Here is a 17,304-nt window from a genome sequence, read left to right as displayed (position 1 = left end):
TATTGTTCAATGACATTTTAGCTGGACACACTGGTTTTGGGTTTGTTATTGTATGTAGCATAAGAGATTTATTGTTTAATAATTTGCATTAATTGTTAATACATTCATACATAGATCAAAACTGCCTAATGTTACTGAATGAAATGTCGACACAGGACGAGCTATAGGACTGTGAAGCTTTGGGTATGTTGATGGACTCGATCTACTCCATCTACGTTTTGATTCCGATCCAGATTTTGTCTTTGAAACGTGATTTTCTCAGCTTTTTGTTTAAAATGCAAAGTTTTTTCTTCTTCTTCTTCTTTTTAAAGCAGACGGTATGTTCTTTCCTTTGATTATATTGCATGTTCAGACATTCATACGACAAAATATTCTTCGTTTGAGTTTATTTGACATAAAAAGTAGCAATACAACTGTTACAAATTCTTTGTCAAAGATGACACAATAAGTTGCATTTAATTATTTCCATTGTGGTTCTTGATTTTAGAGAGTAATTCTCATTTATTTTCTTTAAAGTTATTTAATATTTTATTCAAGCAATTATTACAAGGCATGTATGAAAATTGACTTAATGATCCAAAAGGTAAATGAGAAAGAAAAAAAGAAAAGAAAAATTTATGGTTGGTCTTTTCCTTTTGTAATATTTTTTCTTTCAGTAAAAGTGAAAAAAAAAAAAAAATCAGAATGTTTAATGATCATAGTACTATATTTTTACTGCTATCTTTGCAATCATTAGGGGCCAAGCCCGAAGGGCAAGGCACCTATTGTATCTGTTAGTTTTCTTATTATTATTATTATTATTATTCCGCAAATGGGAGTCTATGGCAGCCCTATGAACCGTAAGTAGGAAAATGATGAAATTTGGCACACTTGTAGTGATGCTAATGAATAGTAATTGGACCTATTTTTGACCCTCTAGGACCAACTCTATAGCGCCACCACCAGTTCAAAAATTCAATATTGAAATGGTTATAACTTTTGAACCCTTTGATCTAGAGACATGAAACTTAGTCCACCTGATTCCACTCATCATGCTGATCACAACCAATCCCTTACATTAAGACCCCGCCCATTACAGTAGTGGCCATTTTGAAATGTACAGTATTCAGTTTTTTCGCTACTCCTCCTTCAAATTTTGTCCAATTTTCTCCAAACATGTGCTCAAATGATCTTCGGACTGAGCCGCATAAAAGAACTGTTCCCGATTTTTTTTATTCATCTTTGTTCAAAAGTTATGGTGTTGCAAACTTAACGAGGTCCACCCAAAATTGGCTAAGAGGCTGTATCTCGGCCAAATTGTGATCAAACGAAACGAAAATTGGTACACTTCATCGGAAGCATGTGTTGAGGTTCCATGCCAAAGTTGGGAACAGCGCCACCTACGGGTGATGAGATATGTAAAATTGCTATTTTGGCCAATAACTTTTGAACGCTTTGTCAGAAAATCATAATTGTGGTATCTATGGATTCCTTTCGTCATGCTGAATCAGTGGATATCAATTTTGCCATGATGGGATGTACCCCGTGTCCGCCATTTTGAATTTTGTCATAATTTGCAATATCTTTTAAACTATTTGAAATTTCTTCACCAAATTTGGTATGGATCACCATTAGCATGGCCCGGAGGTACCTGAGAAGTTTGATCCCAGCGCCACCTAGTGTTCCAGAGATATCATTGTTTTTTGAAAAAACGCTTATAACTTTTGCTAACATTGCTTGAAATTTGATTTCTTTATGTCAATATATTCCTTGGCTTATGCCGATTTCAACGATATCTCATATGTTATTTTTCAACAATGTGACTGGCCGCCATATTGGATCGGATGTAAAACAGTTTTTTCGCTACTCCTCCTTCAAAATTTGTCCAATTTTCTCCAAACATGTGCTCAAATGATCTGGACTGAGCCGCACAGAAGTACTGTTCCCGATTTTTTTGTTATTCTGAAAAAAAAAAAGTTATGATGTCGCAAACTTAATAAGGTCGACCCAAAATTGGTTCAGAGGCTGTAACTTGTAAACAGTTTGTCACAAAATCATAAAATTGGTGTCTATCGATTCCTTGCGCCATGTCGAATCCGAGGATATCTATTTTACCAGGATTGGATGTACCAAGTCATAAGCTAAATTAGCATTAATTAGCTTAGCATGCTAATCTGGTTAACATGTCATGGAACTTTTTTGTGAACTCATTCTCACACTGAACCCTCTCCTCTGCTGCTTTGAAATTCACGTCCTCTGAGTGGCGCAATCGGCTAAACCATGCATCTCGAACCATTCTGGTCGTGGGTTTGAGTCCCATGTGGGACGACTTTAAAATTGTCTATGAAGTTGTCATTTCAATTCCTTCCGGCTCTGCACTGCTGTTGGTGCTTAAATGCTCTCTGTGCTTCATTTACATGTATATTCAATTTGTGCTGATTTTGTTCTTGCGGCTCTGCACTGCTATTGGTGCTTAAATGCTTGCTGCGCTTCTGTGCTTACAGTACTTGCTGTACTTGATGTGCTTGATGTACATTTACATGTACATTCAATTTCTGCTGTTTTTGCTCTTCTGGCTCCGCATTGTGCTACAGGCCTTTCAGCGGCTTGGCCCCGCAATTGCTGCTTGCAGCTATATTTTTACTTATTTCTATTGTGATGTTATAATAATATGCATGAGAAGAGTCTTCCCATTTTACTTTTAATTCTAAAGGCTGTGAAGAATTTTACAGTTAAATTGTTCTTTCCAGAAAGCAAGATGGGGTGAAGTTCAGTCAGTGGTCAGATTACCAAAAAATGTTCTTGTATTGTACTAGTGTTTTAGTTAAGGAAGGTGAAGAGAAAGTGAAGTTAAAGAGCAAGTTCACGTTCAGGCAGTCCTCTGACACTGTCCTCGATTGAGAGCGTAATATTAATAACTGTTTATGTAGTAGGATAAAGAATAATTGTTTATGAATTAAGATAAAATATGAACTGCTTTTATATGTTGTTTTAACCTATAAAAGGTATTGATTATTCCAGTTGGAGGTGAACATGCTGAACATGTGAAAGACTCTCTGGCCTGGTATGTCATGTTGTTGTCAGGCCCACATTAAGAACATTAAGAAAATCCATATCTTTAACACAGAGATACAATGTATTGTATCTCTACAGTATATAAAATATGAAAATATTCCAGGCTACAACATATTAAAAGCATAAATGCATTAACACCAAATATAAGGTCAAATCAAACCGGTTTCCAGAAACAGCAATAACTTTTGTGCATATGACTTAGTTTACTTTAAATAGGTTTAACATTAGATTGTCTTCTTTCTGGCTCCATACGTGTCTTCTTTCTGGCTCCATACGTTTCCTCATTAATGTTTTGCTGGGTTAAGTCCTTTAAATTGGAATAAATGAATAGATTAACGGATAAATAAAAGACAGAAACAAATAATATATTTTTGAGTGTACGGCAAATGTGTTTAACAATATTAATATCACATTATAATGCAAGGCTCTTAATTGTTAAATATGTAAATATATGTTCAATAATATAATAATATAAAAGTTAATTAGAACTGAACATATCTACACAGAAGAAAACGTCATAGATTTGTCCTTAATTCATCCAGGCTATAAAGCTCTTAAATTCTCCTTTAATTTCCCTAATGAAAAGTTGTCATAGTTATTGAGTTTAAATGTAAGTTCAAGACACAGCTAAAAAAACAAGCTCCTCATTACTATGGTTTTATGGTTTCTATAGCAACAACAACAATACTAATAATAAACTATGGTATTTGAAATGAAACATATCTTGAACACTATAAAACAACCTCTAAATATTAGGGAAAACAAGTCAATTTTATAATGTAAAGCTAATAGTGTTCATAATAACAATAAATAGCATAATGTCATATTTCTACACCTTTAGCTGCATGGTAATGTTTATAGGTGGGGCTGTGTGTATTGAAAACCTTGTAATTATGTGTACAGTTTGCCTCAAGATTTCAGTTACATGGAACCGTTTGATTTTTACTACAGAGCGACTTACAGTAGTTTAGCCGGTATATTCAGTATTACAGGTTTTTAAATATGTCAGATATACATCAGCTTATTTTTCATTGCACATCCATTTACCTTAGACACACTAAAGCTTATGATGAACATTTGGGTCAAATTAGCCTCCATTTTAATTAAATGAGATGCTAATCAGAGTTTGTTTAAGGAATAATTAGAGAATTTGTGTGTTCCTCTTCAGTGTGTCTCTATAACACCTTTATACATGAGGTTTGAGCTTTACTGAAAGCCAGTATACACGATCAGCTCCTAAAAATGTTCAGGTTTCATGCTGTACATTCATATATTTCATTCTGTTTGTCTTTATCAATAGTTAGATTATCTCGTCATAATTGTTAACCCTTTTACTTTTTATCACATGATCAACTGCATTCTTATGACATATTTTAACATGATTATTTTGCTCATTTGTAATAATATGCAGAAAACTGCAATCATCATATTTGCCATTGTGTAATAATGCAAAATAAAATAAAACAGACGTTGATGTTAATGCAGTGGTGACAGTCATGTACAGTAAGTAGTTTGTGGGATTTTCGATCACTGCGTTTGGAACAATTAATGGAAAAATCCACTTTGTTGACTTGATAAGAATCATTCATGACTGGAATCCATTCTGTTGGCCAGAGCCTAAAAACTCTGAATGTGTAAAAATGAGAGTAAACGTGAATATCAGTTTAGGAAGTACTTCTCATGAGATGCTCATACTTTACTGTAGTTCAGAGGATGAAATGTTCTTTATATTAGTGCCAGATTTACTGTGTGAATTTAAACTCATAATACATGAATTAATCTTCATTTATTCAGCTTGTTAAACATGATCATGCTCTCAAGCTTTTCATGATCCTGAATTTGACAAGGGAGTATGTAAATTACATAATAATGTAATGACTAATTAATCAAACCTTACTGTTCAATTCTTTACCAAAAACTCTTGACATACAAAGCATTGCACAATTGATAACTAGTAAGAATAGAGAGCCAAATCATAGTGAGACACCTAGTTTAAATATTACTGCTTATTTAACTATGTGTAAATGTATATGCAGTGTGTATACAAATACATATGTTTGTACATATGTACATATACAGAGGGGACATACTGTCAGGTCACATTAAAGTGTGTCACATACAGTGGTGAAGTCTAGTTTTTTGTATAATATTCATTTTGATGTAACGTTAGAAAAAGTCTTCCTGCACATGCTTCAGCCACCACTTGCTTCGGAACAGGTAAAAGTGTTGGTGTACTGTTTAAAACTGCACAAAAGAGGAAAACACATTACAATGAAGTACACTGGGGGGAAATGTGATCAATTACTCATGGCAACATATTTTTTTACATTAACTACATGTAGTTTCACACATGCAGACTTTCACAAGTCAAAGCAATTCATTACTACTCAAGGTTTAACAGCTGATATGACTGGACAGCCATTTGGATTATAGGCCTACTTAATTTAATGCAGCAACAAATTATTGTACAGTGTACTAGAATCATTTAAAGCTGATTTCCCAGCAGTGAAGGTGTTGCTGCTCCTGGCCTCTGGCTGTGGGTCTGAGGAAGAGCTGAACCCAGGGATGCCCTCCATAATGGGTCGGTTCACATTCAACCCAAGGGCCAGGTCTTCTGCCTGGGTATAATGTGGAGGACCACCTCCTGTTTGTTTTTCTTTTCTTTTTTTCTCTCAGCCTTTTTCTTGGTTGCTTTTATAAACAGGCAAACATTTATTAACAGTGCCTTTTTAAACGAGATCAGTATAAGTAGTACAAATTACCATTATGTAGAATATTCTAGTACTTCACTTTTACTTGTTCCCATGTTCTAGTAGTGGGTGGTGACTCTGACATTACAATGAACAAAGTTATTATTATTTAGAAAATATTAAAATATAAAAATATATACTGTAATAAGTGATAAAAAAACATCTAACATGGCCACCTCAAAGTGTGCAAAAGCCAGGAGAGAGGGCTGGCAAAAAGTAGCAGACAAATTAAGTTTGTAGTGTTCCCTGGCGTTTTAATTATGATTTCAAATTCTGCATATCCTTCAAGCAATAACTCTTGCTCTGCTGCGGAGAAAAACTGAGCGCGCTCTTTGGCCACGGTAAGCAGCCAATAGCAGCATTGCTGATCAACGTTTCTACTATCGATACATATTCCCTTTTTAAACCAACGCATGAACGCGCAATTATCTCAGATAACTCAATCCAGCGATACTAATCAAACAACAGGTGTGTTAGAAGAACCCAATTAGCCGAATCATGATTAGCACGATGATATTATCTATTATCTTGATATTATCTTGGTCTCATTTGATCTCGGATGTTTCAAGCAACGTACGAAGAACGGGCCCCAGAACTCGCTCTAGATCTGCAACGTTTCTTGATATCTCGTGGGTGGAATCACCAAGTAGCCTTTTTTTTTTTGTTGTCATTAACACAATCACAGTATGACAAACTAGACGATGAGGCCATGTCACTTGGATCATATTTAACTTGAACTAGGCACGCTACCTTGGCTGTTAACTGATTTTACTGTTGAAATAGTGGCAGGCTAGGACTAAAGTTGACTTGGCTGGTTTCTGCTTGTGTCTTGAAAGTGCTAGGACTTTGAAAGTTGTAAAAAGGTTTACAGTGTACGGCAAAATATGTAGCGTTGGTCTATATGATCCTAAAAAATTATATCTATATTCAGCGTTCACCTGCAAAACTTTTGATTGCCCGAGACATTTTTATTTGGTCATAAAATGTCTACGAAAAATTTCCCCAGAGAAACTTTGGAGAATGAAATAAAGAGCTGGGAGGAAATATATAGCCTATATCAACACAAAAGTTATGCAAGTAAACACTAAAACTATTATAACGTTAGCCTAATCTTTCTTGGCATCTCATATTTTCCCATCACTTTAGGTTTGGTTAACATCTTTAATATTTCATTTCACAAGCTATCTTGAACGAACAGAGCCATAGTCTGAGATAATAGTGTATTTACCGGTGTTGAATTCTCGGAAGATGAAGAATATATCCGTCAGATTAAAAAAAAAAGTAATTTCTTCACCAAAATACAAACCGCCACAATGGAACATCCCTCATGGCCTCATCGTCTAGTTTGTCATACTGTGAGTGTGTTAATGACAAAAAAGTGAGTGAGTGTGGTAATGTCTTTTTGAGCTTTAATATTCATATACACTTAGTACATATCGATATTCAGGGTGCGAACTACGAGGGAGCTAGGGGGAGCTCGGCTCCCTTTAATAAGACATGGGCTCCCCTGAAAACGGGATTCGTGAAATTTTGGGGGGTCTCAAAAAATCTAGACAATGTTTTATTTTGACGTGCAATTTCAGTTTTGTGTAATGTGATCATTGTGGAGTATTATGTCTAAAATAGCAAAAATATCATTCATGCATGCTTGACGGCGATTTAAACCTAATTCACTTGAATAAAGATAACTATACATGCTATTCTTGTCATGAGCATCAAGGTGTGGTGGCGCTGCGGTGCAGATTCCAATCATGTTTACGTTGGCTACATTTTAACTCAAAGATTCGAATATGAACGGTGGATGCCATTGATCTGCGCGCAAAGTCCTTGAAAGCCATTCTGTGTTAAGGTAAGGCAAATATTCCCAATTATATGTTGTGGCTGGGTTGTTATAGGTCTGCGTGACTCTCGATGTCTTGGTGTGTTCACACCGAACGCGAACAGAGCGTCAAATACGCGTCTATCGGGTCTAGGTAGACGCTTGAACATTCGCTCGAGTTCAAATTTTTCAAATTGCGCGGAAGACGTTCGCGACAAACGCGTCGCCCAATCTATTCGCGTCTTTGCATTGACTTTGTATGTAATCTACTCGCTCAAATAATTAAATTCGCGTTCGATGTGAACACACCATTAGGCCTAATTGAACGGATAAATTATGGTATTCTTCTGTAGCCTGACGAGTAATTTAACCTGGTTCAAGTCAAAGACACCCCATGTAGCTATAGACTATTTGGGGATGGCTGTTTTCTGTTTGACTTCAATTTGTGTCGATAAAGTATAATAGGGTGAATCCTGTATAGTGCTTGCATAGTGCATACACTTGTAGCTGTTATGCATCTTTGGAAGTCCTTGAAATTAATGGGTTTCAAAGCGCAGCGCCGCGCATTTCGCGTCCTGTCTGAAAGGCGCTTCAATCCTCGGCATGCGCAAGTGCACGATCAACCCAAATCCCCGTTGGAAAAAAATAGGTCTCCCCCGAAGGGCACGGTATAGTTCGAACACTGTCGAGATTTGATTCATTGTATCATTACTTTTGATGTATTCATTCAAAATGGCCCAATTGCGTGACGTTCCGCTTTACAGTAGGCTACATTAGTTACATTTGTTGCTGGATTCCGCGATTCGATTCGTGTCTCTGCGCAAACACAGACGTCACGGCGGGATGAATTTATGAATTAAATTTCTTTCACAAAACGATGTTGTTACGAATCCTCACGCTTTTTAAAGTGGGTATACGGAGATCTTTGACATTTCCTATTGGGCATACGGAAATCCTTGACATTTTATGCGGCGTATACCTGTGTATCATGTAGACTACACCACTGGTCACATAGACTTATTTGAAGGATGATGAAGTCTTTATGCAATGTGCAGGTGAGTAATTCAGAACATTTCTAAAGAATGTAATTATTGCTTCTCTACTGATTGCTTAAACTCTGATGATTATTATTGCTTAAATTCTTTGTACAAAGGCCAGAGTGGCAGGTTTTATGAAGGGTGTGTCAATGTGAACAATATATAAAACATGTAGGCCTACGTATTGACATGTCCTCGTTTAGGGAAGGACCAACATTTGTCTGTTTGGCCTTATTTTATGTATCTTCATGTGGTCTTTGTAAATCAAGTTCCATGATTAGAATTTGTGGCTGTTTCTCATTGTTTTTTGCACTGCCTTCATCCAAGATGTCTTAGGGATGAACTCTAAAAGCTTTTAATGAGACCATTAATTATTTAAACTAATAATTGATTAGCATTATTAAATTAATTAACGCTAAAAAAAATCCTGTGACACTTTGATCACTCACTGGTTTTTTGTACATTTACTAAAGTACTGAACTAATCAAACTGAATCATTATTCCATGTGGATTCACATCTATACGAACAAAAAGTGAAAGAATGTCTTTCTGAATGCAGGTGTGCACAAGGAAACAATTAGTTAAAGCAATAAATCTTTTGATGTCAAATGAAAGATCAAAAACTGGTTTAAGGTATTTTTTAATTAAATTACATCAAGTTCCATGTAAAGGTCCACCCACAGTTATTAAAGGGACTGATAAGATTGTGAGCGCTGTAGTTGAGTATCACTGTATTGAACGACTGAAGAGAGAATCTCCCTGAGTTTGAGCAGTATCTGACCTCAGGTAAAGTTTCTTCTGTTTTAGCCCATTAGGCTCTAATGAGTTTGGCTGTTTCTTATTTAAGTATTGAAGTGAATGTTATAGTTATTTTACAAATAGGTACAACAAATAAAGAATAAAATACAACATCATATAAGAAACTTATTTCATATGTGTGTGTTGTATATGTGTGTTCAGATGCTGTTCGTCACAATGAGGTTTCTGATCTCACTGTGTGTGTCTCTGCTGCTGCTGATTAATGGTGAGTGTTTTATAATCTGTCATAAAATTACTGAGTTATTTTCACAATAATAAACAATTATGCTTATATTGAGTATTTCAACAGATACAATCATTATTTTATATATATAATTTTTTATTTAAAAATAAAAAATATTTTTTAACTTTATTTATATATTTATTAATTTAATATACACTGCAGTTCTATTGTAACACATAAAAGTTTTGAGGCAAAACCCCCAAGCCCGGCACAATGTGTTTGAAATGTGACATTTATGAACTGCAAAATCTCAAACACTTGCTTGTTTTGCGTTCAGTCATTATAGCGAAACAAAGCCCTCGCGACACACTCATGTCATTTCCATCCAAATTCATTAAATAAATAAATTAATAAATGTCTGACACTTTTTATATCTCACAATTGTGACTTTGTTTCATATGTTTTATCTCACCTACTGTGCAGGTAAATATATTTACATGTGTCCTCTGTATGTGTAAGAGTTTTCTTTTTTATGTAATAGTCTATTCTTTTTTTTCCAGTTATGAGTATTACTGTTGAACTAGAGGCAACCATAATCCAAACCACGGAAACTACAACCAAGGACATTACGACTGGTAAAAAAATGTGATATATTATTCTGGGAGATTATGTATTTATTTAGGAGGCTTAGTATGTCATATAAAACCTATGGTATACAGGAAATTAAATATAAAATGCCATGTGTTACAGTTGCATTTTATTTAGCATTTGTAACATATTCCAATACTACAATTTGATTAAAAAGAAAAGTTTTCCAATGTTTTCCCTGACCAACATAATTGTATTTTGTAAATATAAACACATTTTGATATTGATGGCTGCAATACACAACTAAAAATTGGGACAGAGGCAAAATGAAAGTGCAAAGATTATAAAGGTTACATTATCCAACTCTTTTGAAACAGTCCACAATGAGCAGGTGAATTGGTAATAAGGGAGGGTATCATGTATCATGTGAAAAAGGAGCTTCTCAGTCTTTGCAAGCAAAGATGGGTCATGGCTCACCACTTTGTGCCAAATATCATGAGAGAATTGTCAAACAATTCAAAAATCACATTTCTCAATGCAAGATTAGAAAGAATTTATGTTTTCACCATCTTCAATACATAATATTGTCACAAGATTCAGGGAATCCAGAGAAACCTCAGTCTGTGTTGGACAAGGCAGGAGACCTCTGTTGAATGTGCGTGACCTTCGAGCCCTCAGATGAGAAACCATCATGCTACTCTGTTAAATACAGACACATGTGCTCAAGAGTACTTTAGAAAACCATTTTCACTTAACACAGTCTGACACTTCATCAAGAAATGCCACTTGAATCTCTGTTACACAAGGAGAAAGCTTTACATCAGTTCTAAGCAGAGATTCTGGCAAGTTGTCTGAGCCCGAGCTCATCTCAGATGGTTTAGAAGACAGTGGAAATGTGTGCTGCGGTCAGATGAGTCCATGTTTCAGCTTGTTTTTGGAAAACAGACATTGAGTTTTCAGTCTCATAGATGAAAGGGACCAACCAGACTTTCATCAGTGACGGGTGCAAAAGCAAACATCTGTATTGGGAGGCATCAGTCTAAACGGCATGCTGGGTAACTTGTATTTGTGTGAAGGTACCACTGACATGGAGGCGTATATTTAGATTATACAGAGACATAAACTGCCATCAAGATGACATCTTTCCTGGGAAGCAAGACAACGCCAGGCCTCATTCTGCTAAAACTGAGTGGTTTCTAGACACTCTGCACCAGAGAAGAGATGTGCCTGATCTGTCTCTTATTGAAAATGTGTGACCCATCAAGAAAAGGAGAATCGGACAGTGACGACCACAAACTGTTGAGTAGATGTCTTATATCAATCAAGATTAGGCAAATATTCCACTTGCAACACTTCAACAATTAGTATCCTCAATTCCCAAATTAAAAGTGTAATTGAAAGGAAAGGTGATGTGACACAGTGGTAAATATGCCTGTGTCCTAACATTAGTGGAGTGTGTTGCAGCCATCAAAATCAAAACTTGTTTATATTTACAAAATAAAATTAAGTTGGAGAGGGGAAGCTTTGGAAATATTATCTTTTGTATATTTGACAGTTAAATAAAGGTTCAGGAGAATTAACAAATCGAAGATTGTGAATTTTATTGCATTTTACAAAATGTCCCAACAATTCTGTACAGTAGTTTTGCAGCCGAGGGGAAGCCATTCCTGGGGAAAAAAATAATAAAAATTGCATAGTGAGACATCTAGTTTAAATATCACTGCTTATTTATGTACACACAAATACACATATATACGCTAACAGAGGGGACACACTGTCAGGACACATTCAAGTGCGTCACATGGGCTTTTTCAAATGATAATGAGCTTCTTGTGGATTGTGCAGGAGAGGAATCTGGAATAATTGAGAAGAGTGTAATTGTTGCTCCTACAGAAAAATAATGAATATAATGTTCACTTCCTTAAACTCTTCAGAGTTGCATGTCTTATGAACGGTGTTGTCAAGGCAAACAATATATAAAACATATAGACCTACATATATATGACATATGCAACATGTTCTCACTTTAGGGAAGGACCAGCATTTGTCTGTTAGCCTAATTTTATGTATTCTTTGCGGTCTTTGTAAATCAAGTTCCATGACTAGCATTTGTTGCAGTTTCTCTCTCTCTCTCTCTCTCTCTCTCTCTCTCTCTCTCTCTCTCTCTCTCTATTTTTCAATGTTGGTATCCAAATATTAGACTTTTTTTGCTTAATTTTTTGCTTAATGCTAATCTACAACGTAAGAAACAATCTGGGCTGCGTTTCCTAAAAGCACCATTAGCAAACTATGATGGCAAGTTCAGCTGTTGCCAACACAATTCAGCGATTCAGTGTTTCCTGAAACCACAGTTCCAACGAGCATTCGCAAACAGCACCGCAAAGTTGTATGGTTGGAATTAAAGCTCTTGAGACGTGGTTAGAAGCATAGTTTCTTACTAGTATGGCATTTAGAAAGAGAACAGTACTGAACAAAATAAGCGAGCTAACATGCAGTACAATCTGTATCTTTCATTATATGTAAATACGAATTTCATTCAACTTCCTTTAGTTTGTCAAGAGAATGAAAGCGCCATTTTTGAAGAGTGTACATGTTCTCTAGTTAGCCGGGGAACCCCACAGTATGACGTAAGAGGGATCCCATGATTGAGTCAAACATCTAGAAACAGTTAAGCAAAATAACAGGTATTCCTCAGATATGTGTATACCTAGCATGTATACTGTAAACATTCTTTATGCATATGAAAATACCCCTAAATCGCACAAAAATCACACACAAACCACATATACTCAAAATCGTGCATTTATTAGCTTATTGTTTCAGGTGAAGAGATGTGTTTAGCTTTGTTATCACGGAGGACAGAATGAGGATGTATACACAGAACCGTTTCATACAGAATGGTCATGTTGAATCACGCGAGATGATTGACAGCTGTACAGCGGTGTAGCCCTTAGAAGCATATAAAATGCTAAATTTAACATATTTCAACATCTTTTTATTTTATTTTTTACTTAAAACCATTTAAACCGCGACCGGACTATGATATAAATACTCGATGCTGTTTTAAAGTGAGCTTTAAGTAAAAGTGTAATATTAATCTTTTAAATTCTGTGATGTAGCTATGTACTTGTTGCTATAATCCACATGCTTCAGGAGCTGTTCTATTCCATAATCTAAATTGTTAACCTTTTAGAACCTGAAGCTAAAATAGGTGTTTTTCACATATTTAGATCTTTATTGACTGTAAAATTCTAAAACAATGTGCTATCTTCATGTGCAAGGTGTCATCTTTTTCAGAAAAAAAAAAGTTTTTGACAAATTATTTGTAAGAGCCATTTTGTCTTTATTTAAACCTTGTTATGTAAGTGTGTGTCCATTAGGGGTCTCTCTTTGGGTAATTGGTTTCTGAATATAGATAGGAACCTTCCTTCAAGTGACAGGTGTTGCTGGAGGGAAGGTGCACACAGTTTTTTTTTAACCGCTAAGATAAGATTGATGCTATGCCACGCTGTGCAGTAGGAAATCTGTACTGGTGAAGAACTTGGAACTGTGGATTTATTGACTGTTTGTTGGACTCTTGCTTACTATAAATGAAGACCAGTCACGGTAAAATAAATCTACAATGTAAGCATATTAACTTGTCGGTGGACATTGCAGTGAATAACAACCCAAGCGTGCGTGTCCATTAACAAGCACTGTCCAGCATCCCTCAGCTGCTTTAAGTGAACTGAGTTAACCTATTTTTTGCATTGGAGTTTCTTCATCTGTTGAACAAGATTGAGTGGATTGTTGGAGGAACTTTGCATCGATTTCGTTTGTAGCTGAGATCAGCTGCAGCCACGACAGGAGGACAACGCATATCTGTGGATTACATGTGTGCATCTTTGCTTTTGGGTCAGGGACCATCTACCAGCGTGAGGAAAGACGCTGGAGCTGCTCTACAAACGTCAGCAGAGGAGCTTTGTTCATATGCTGCCCAACGTGAAGAGGTATGTTCAGTAGCGCTACTTATTGTTGAATGGCCATTTAACGTTGTCTGCATACAACATGGGGACATAAATCCAATGCATTGGTTGTCAAAGAGCATAACTAATTTTGCGAACTAGATTCATTGTTGCTTCGATCGTGCTTTAAATATTCGGTGGATTATGGAGCCGGCTTAAACTGAGTACAGGTCTATGGAAGCGCCTCAGTTGAACAATGGTGTTTTTACTGGTGTTGATGGTCAAATGGACACAAAAAAACGTGTTGTGAAATTAAATCCTAAAGTGTTTGTAGAAAAGGTTGCAGAGTGATAGAAAATCTGTATTAACTAAAGCTACTAATTTAAAGATTGCAAAGAGTTCTGCCAAGCTTCAGGACAATCATTATACCTTGAAGCTGCCATTTAAAAAAGAAAATGTGTATCTTCCTAACAATTTCTCTGTGGCAAAACAGCAGGTACTTGAATTGAAGAGGATATTCAAGAGAGATGATCAGTTTTATCAGGAGTATGTATCATTTGTAACTAAAATGGTCAAAAAAGGATATGCAGAGCAAGTGCCCACTCATCAGCTTAAAGGTGAGACCAGCAAGGTGTGGTACATTCCTCACCCTGGTGTACGTCATCCTAAGAAGAGGAACTTGCGGGTGGTTTTTGATTGTGGTGCGGCATTCAATAGAACGTCTTTGAATCAAGTCCTTTTACAAGGTCCCAATTTCACAAGCACATTGATTGGAGTCCTCTTGAGGTTTAGTCAGGAGTTTGTAGCAGTCATGGGTGACTTACAATCTATGTTTCATCAGATTCAGGTGGCAGAAGAGGACCAGGACTTCATCTGTTTTTTGTGGTGGCAGAACGGATTTTACAAAATAAGTGGCAGTGTTTCACATAAATGTCCATCTCTTTGGAGCTGTCTCTTCTCTGAGTTGTGCTGCCTTTGCCTTGAGAAGAACAGCAGATGATAATCAATCTGAGTTCTGAGAAGAGGTTGTTCAAACTCTCAAAGAAAACTTCTATGTAGATGATTGCCTGTTGTGTGTCATCTGAAGATGAAGCAGTTTGTTTATTTAAAAATCTTTCCTTTCTTTGTCAGTGAGGAGGTTTCACTCTGACAAAATGGAGTAGCAACAAGTGCATTGTCCTGCAAACCATTCCAGAGGAGCACTGAGCTAAAGAGTGGAAAGAGCTGGATCTGGACAGGGACAGCCTGCCAGTTGAGAGAGCACTTGGATTGCTGTGGTGGCAGAAATTGACTCATTTAAGTTCAAAATGGAGGTCCAGGAGAAGTCCTGCGCAAGACGTAGGATGTTGTCGGTTTCCAGCTCAGTATACGATCCACTTGGGTTTTTGGCACCAGTTGTGCTACTTGCTAAGATCATACTACAGGAGTTATGTCGGAGGAATTACGGATGGGATGAGACGGTGTCCTATGACATTTTGCGTGACTGGACAACGTGGTTGAAGGAGCTGAATGCACTGTCTGAATTCAAAGTTGAGAGATGCGTTAAGCCCATAAGCTTGTGGGTCTTACATGCATGCTCAGCTTCATAATTTTTCAGACGCAAGCGAACAAGGGTATGGCACAGTCACTTACCTTAGAATCCAGAATAGCAATGATGACATTCATATTGCCTTCCTCCTGGGCAAGGCCAGAGTAACACCTTTAAAGGTCATCACTGTTCCCCGTTTGGAGTTAACTGCAGCTGTGCTTGCTGTTCATGTTGACATGATGTTAAAGAAAGAGCTGAGGCTCCAGTTGCAAGAATCTGTCTTTTGGACAGACAGCACATCTGTGCTCAAGTATGTAATGAATGAGGACAAGCGTTTTCATACTTTTGTTGCAAACATAGTCTCCATTATCAGGGAAGGCACAAAGACATCACAGTGGCGATATGTTGGCTCAAAGGAGAATCCAACTGATGATGCATCGAGAGGAAGGAGGGCTGTAGATTTTATGAAGAAAAATAGATTGATAGAAGGCCCCAAGTTTCTTTGCAAACCAGAAAAGGATTGGCCCAAAGATCTTGTGCAGACTGCAGTAGGGGTTGACGAACTCGAAGTCAAGAAAGAAGCCATTTTAAATGTGGTAAATACTCAAGGTTCATTGAAGTGTACAGATTGGCTGATGGCTTACTTTTCAGATTAAAGGACACTTTGAGTAGCAGTTGCTTAGGTTGAAGAGGATATTATTGTTGAGAAGAACTCTCAAGAGGATGGAGTCAGATATTGCTAATTCCAACAAGCAGAGTGCCTTGGTGCAAGAGAGTTGGATGTTTAAAGGTGCAACAGGAGGACAAAACTTGTCAGCAGAAGATCTTATGGAAGCTGAGCTGGTTATAATCTGCTACTGCCAACCGCAAAGATTCCCTGAGGAGATCGCTGCTTTGTCTTTTGGGAAGGATATAGTAAGCAAACAGAGTACCATCTATAAGCTGGACCCATGGTTGGATTATGGGCTTTTGAGAGTCGGAGGCCGGCTGACTCGAGGCTCTTTGCCAGAAGACAAAATATCTACTACTCCTCACTAAAGATCAGCATGTGGCTACCCTCATACTGAAGGATTTACATCAACAGCTTGGCCATAATGTGGGTATAACCACATGTTTTCTACATTAAGCAGGAGGTATTGGATCACAGGTGCCACCTCAGCTGTGAGAAAGATCATAACTGAATGTTGTTTCTGTAAAGGATATAATGGCCAGATGATGGGGCAGAAGATGGCCGATCTGCCCAAGGAGAGGATTCTGCCAGACCAGCCGCCATTTACCAACACAGGTGTTGACTATTTTGGACCAATAGTGGTGAAGAAGGGAAGAGGAATTATGCTTAGGGCACCAAAATGGCTAGCAGCCCTCCAAAACTACCAATAATCTCCCTGAGAGGAAGCATATACAGACTGAACCGCAGGGGGCCGAGCACAGAACCATGGGGACCGAGAAACAGAGTTTGACATACAGTATATGTTCCTATGGACACAGAGAAACTCCTGTCTGAGAGATAGGAGGAAAACCAATCCAGAGCTGATGCAGTAATGCACACAGTTGTTTTCAGTCTATCAATCAGAGTGCAGTGATCCACAGTATCAAACGCTG

At 37.1% G+C, this 17,304-nt stretch overlaps 1 protein-coding gene across 2 annotated transcripts in view; it reads left to right on the top strand.

The window, feature by feature from the left end:
* The first annotated feature begins 9,375 nt into the window (after positions 1-9,375).
* The window catches only part of LOC143718252 (pancreatic secretory granule membrane major glycoprotein GP2-like), a 42,016-nt gene continuing 34,087 nt past the window's right edge, over positions 9,376-17,304 (top strand). For both annotated transcript variants that reach the window (XM_077209266.1, XM_077209267.1), the window contains exons 1-3: positions 9,376-9,446; positions 9,621-9,684; positions 10,203-10,277. In XM_077209266.1, the coding sequence (XP_077065381.1) occupies positions 9,621-9,684; positions 10,203-10,277 (139 nt within the window). In that variant the 5' untranslated portion in view covers positions 9,376-9,446. The remainder of the gene's footprint in view (positions 9,447-9,620; positions 9,685-10,202; positions 10,278-17,304) is intronic.

This window comes from Siphateles boraxobius, unplaced genomic scaffold (genome assembly GCF_051911475.1).
Source record: "Siphateles boraxobius isolate OS27281-9 unplaced genomic scaffold, OSU_SipBor_1 60, whole genome shotgun sequence".
Taxonomy (NCBI): Eukaryota; Metazoa; Chordata; class Actinopteri; order Cypriniformes; family Leuciscidae; genus Siphateles; species Siphateles boraxobius.
Note: the sequence above shows the minus strand (reverse complement) of the source record. Positions and strands in the feature narration are given on the sequence as shown.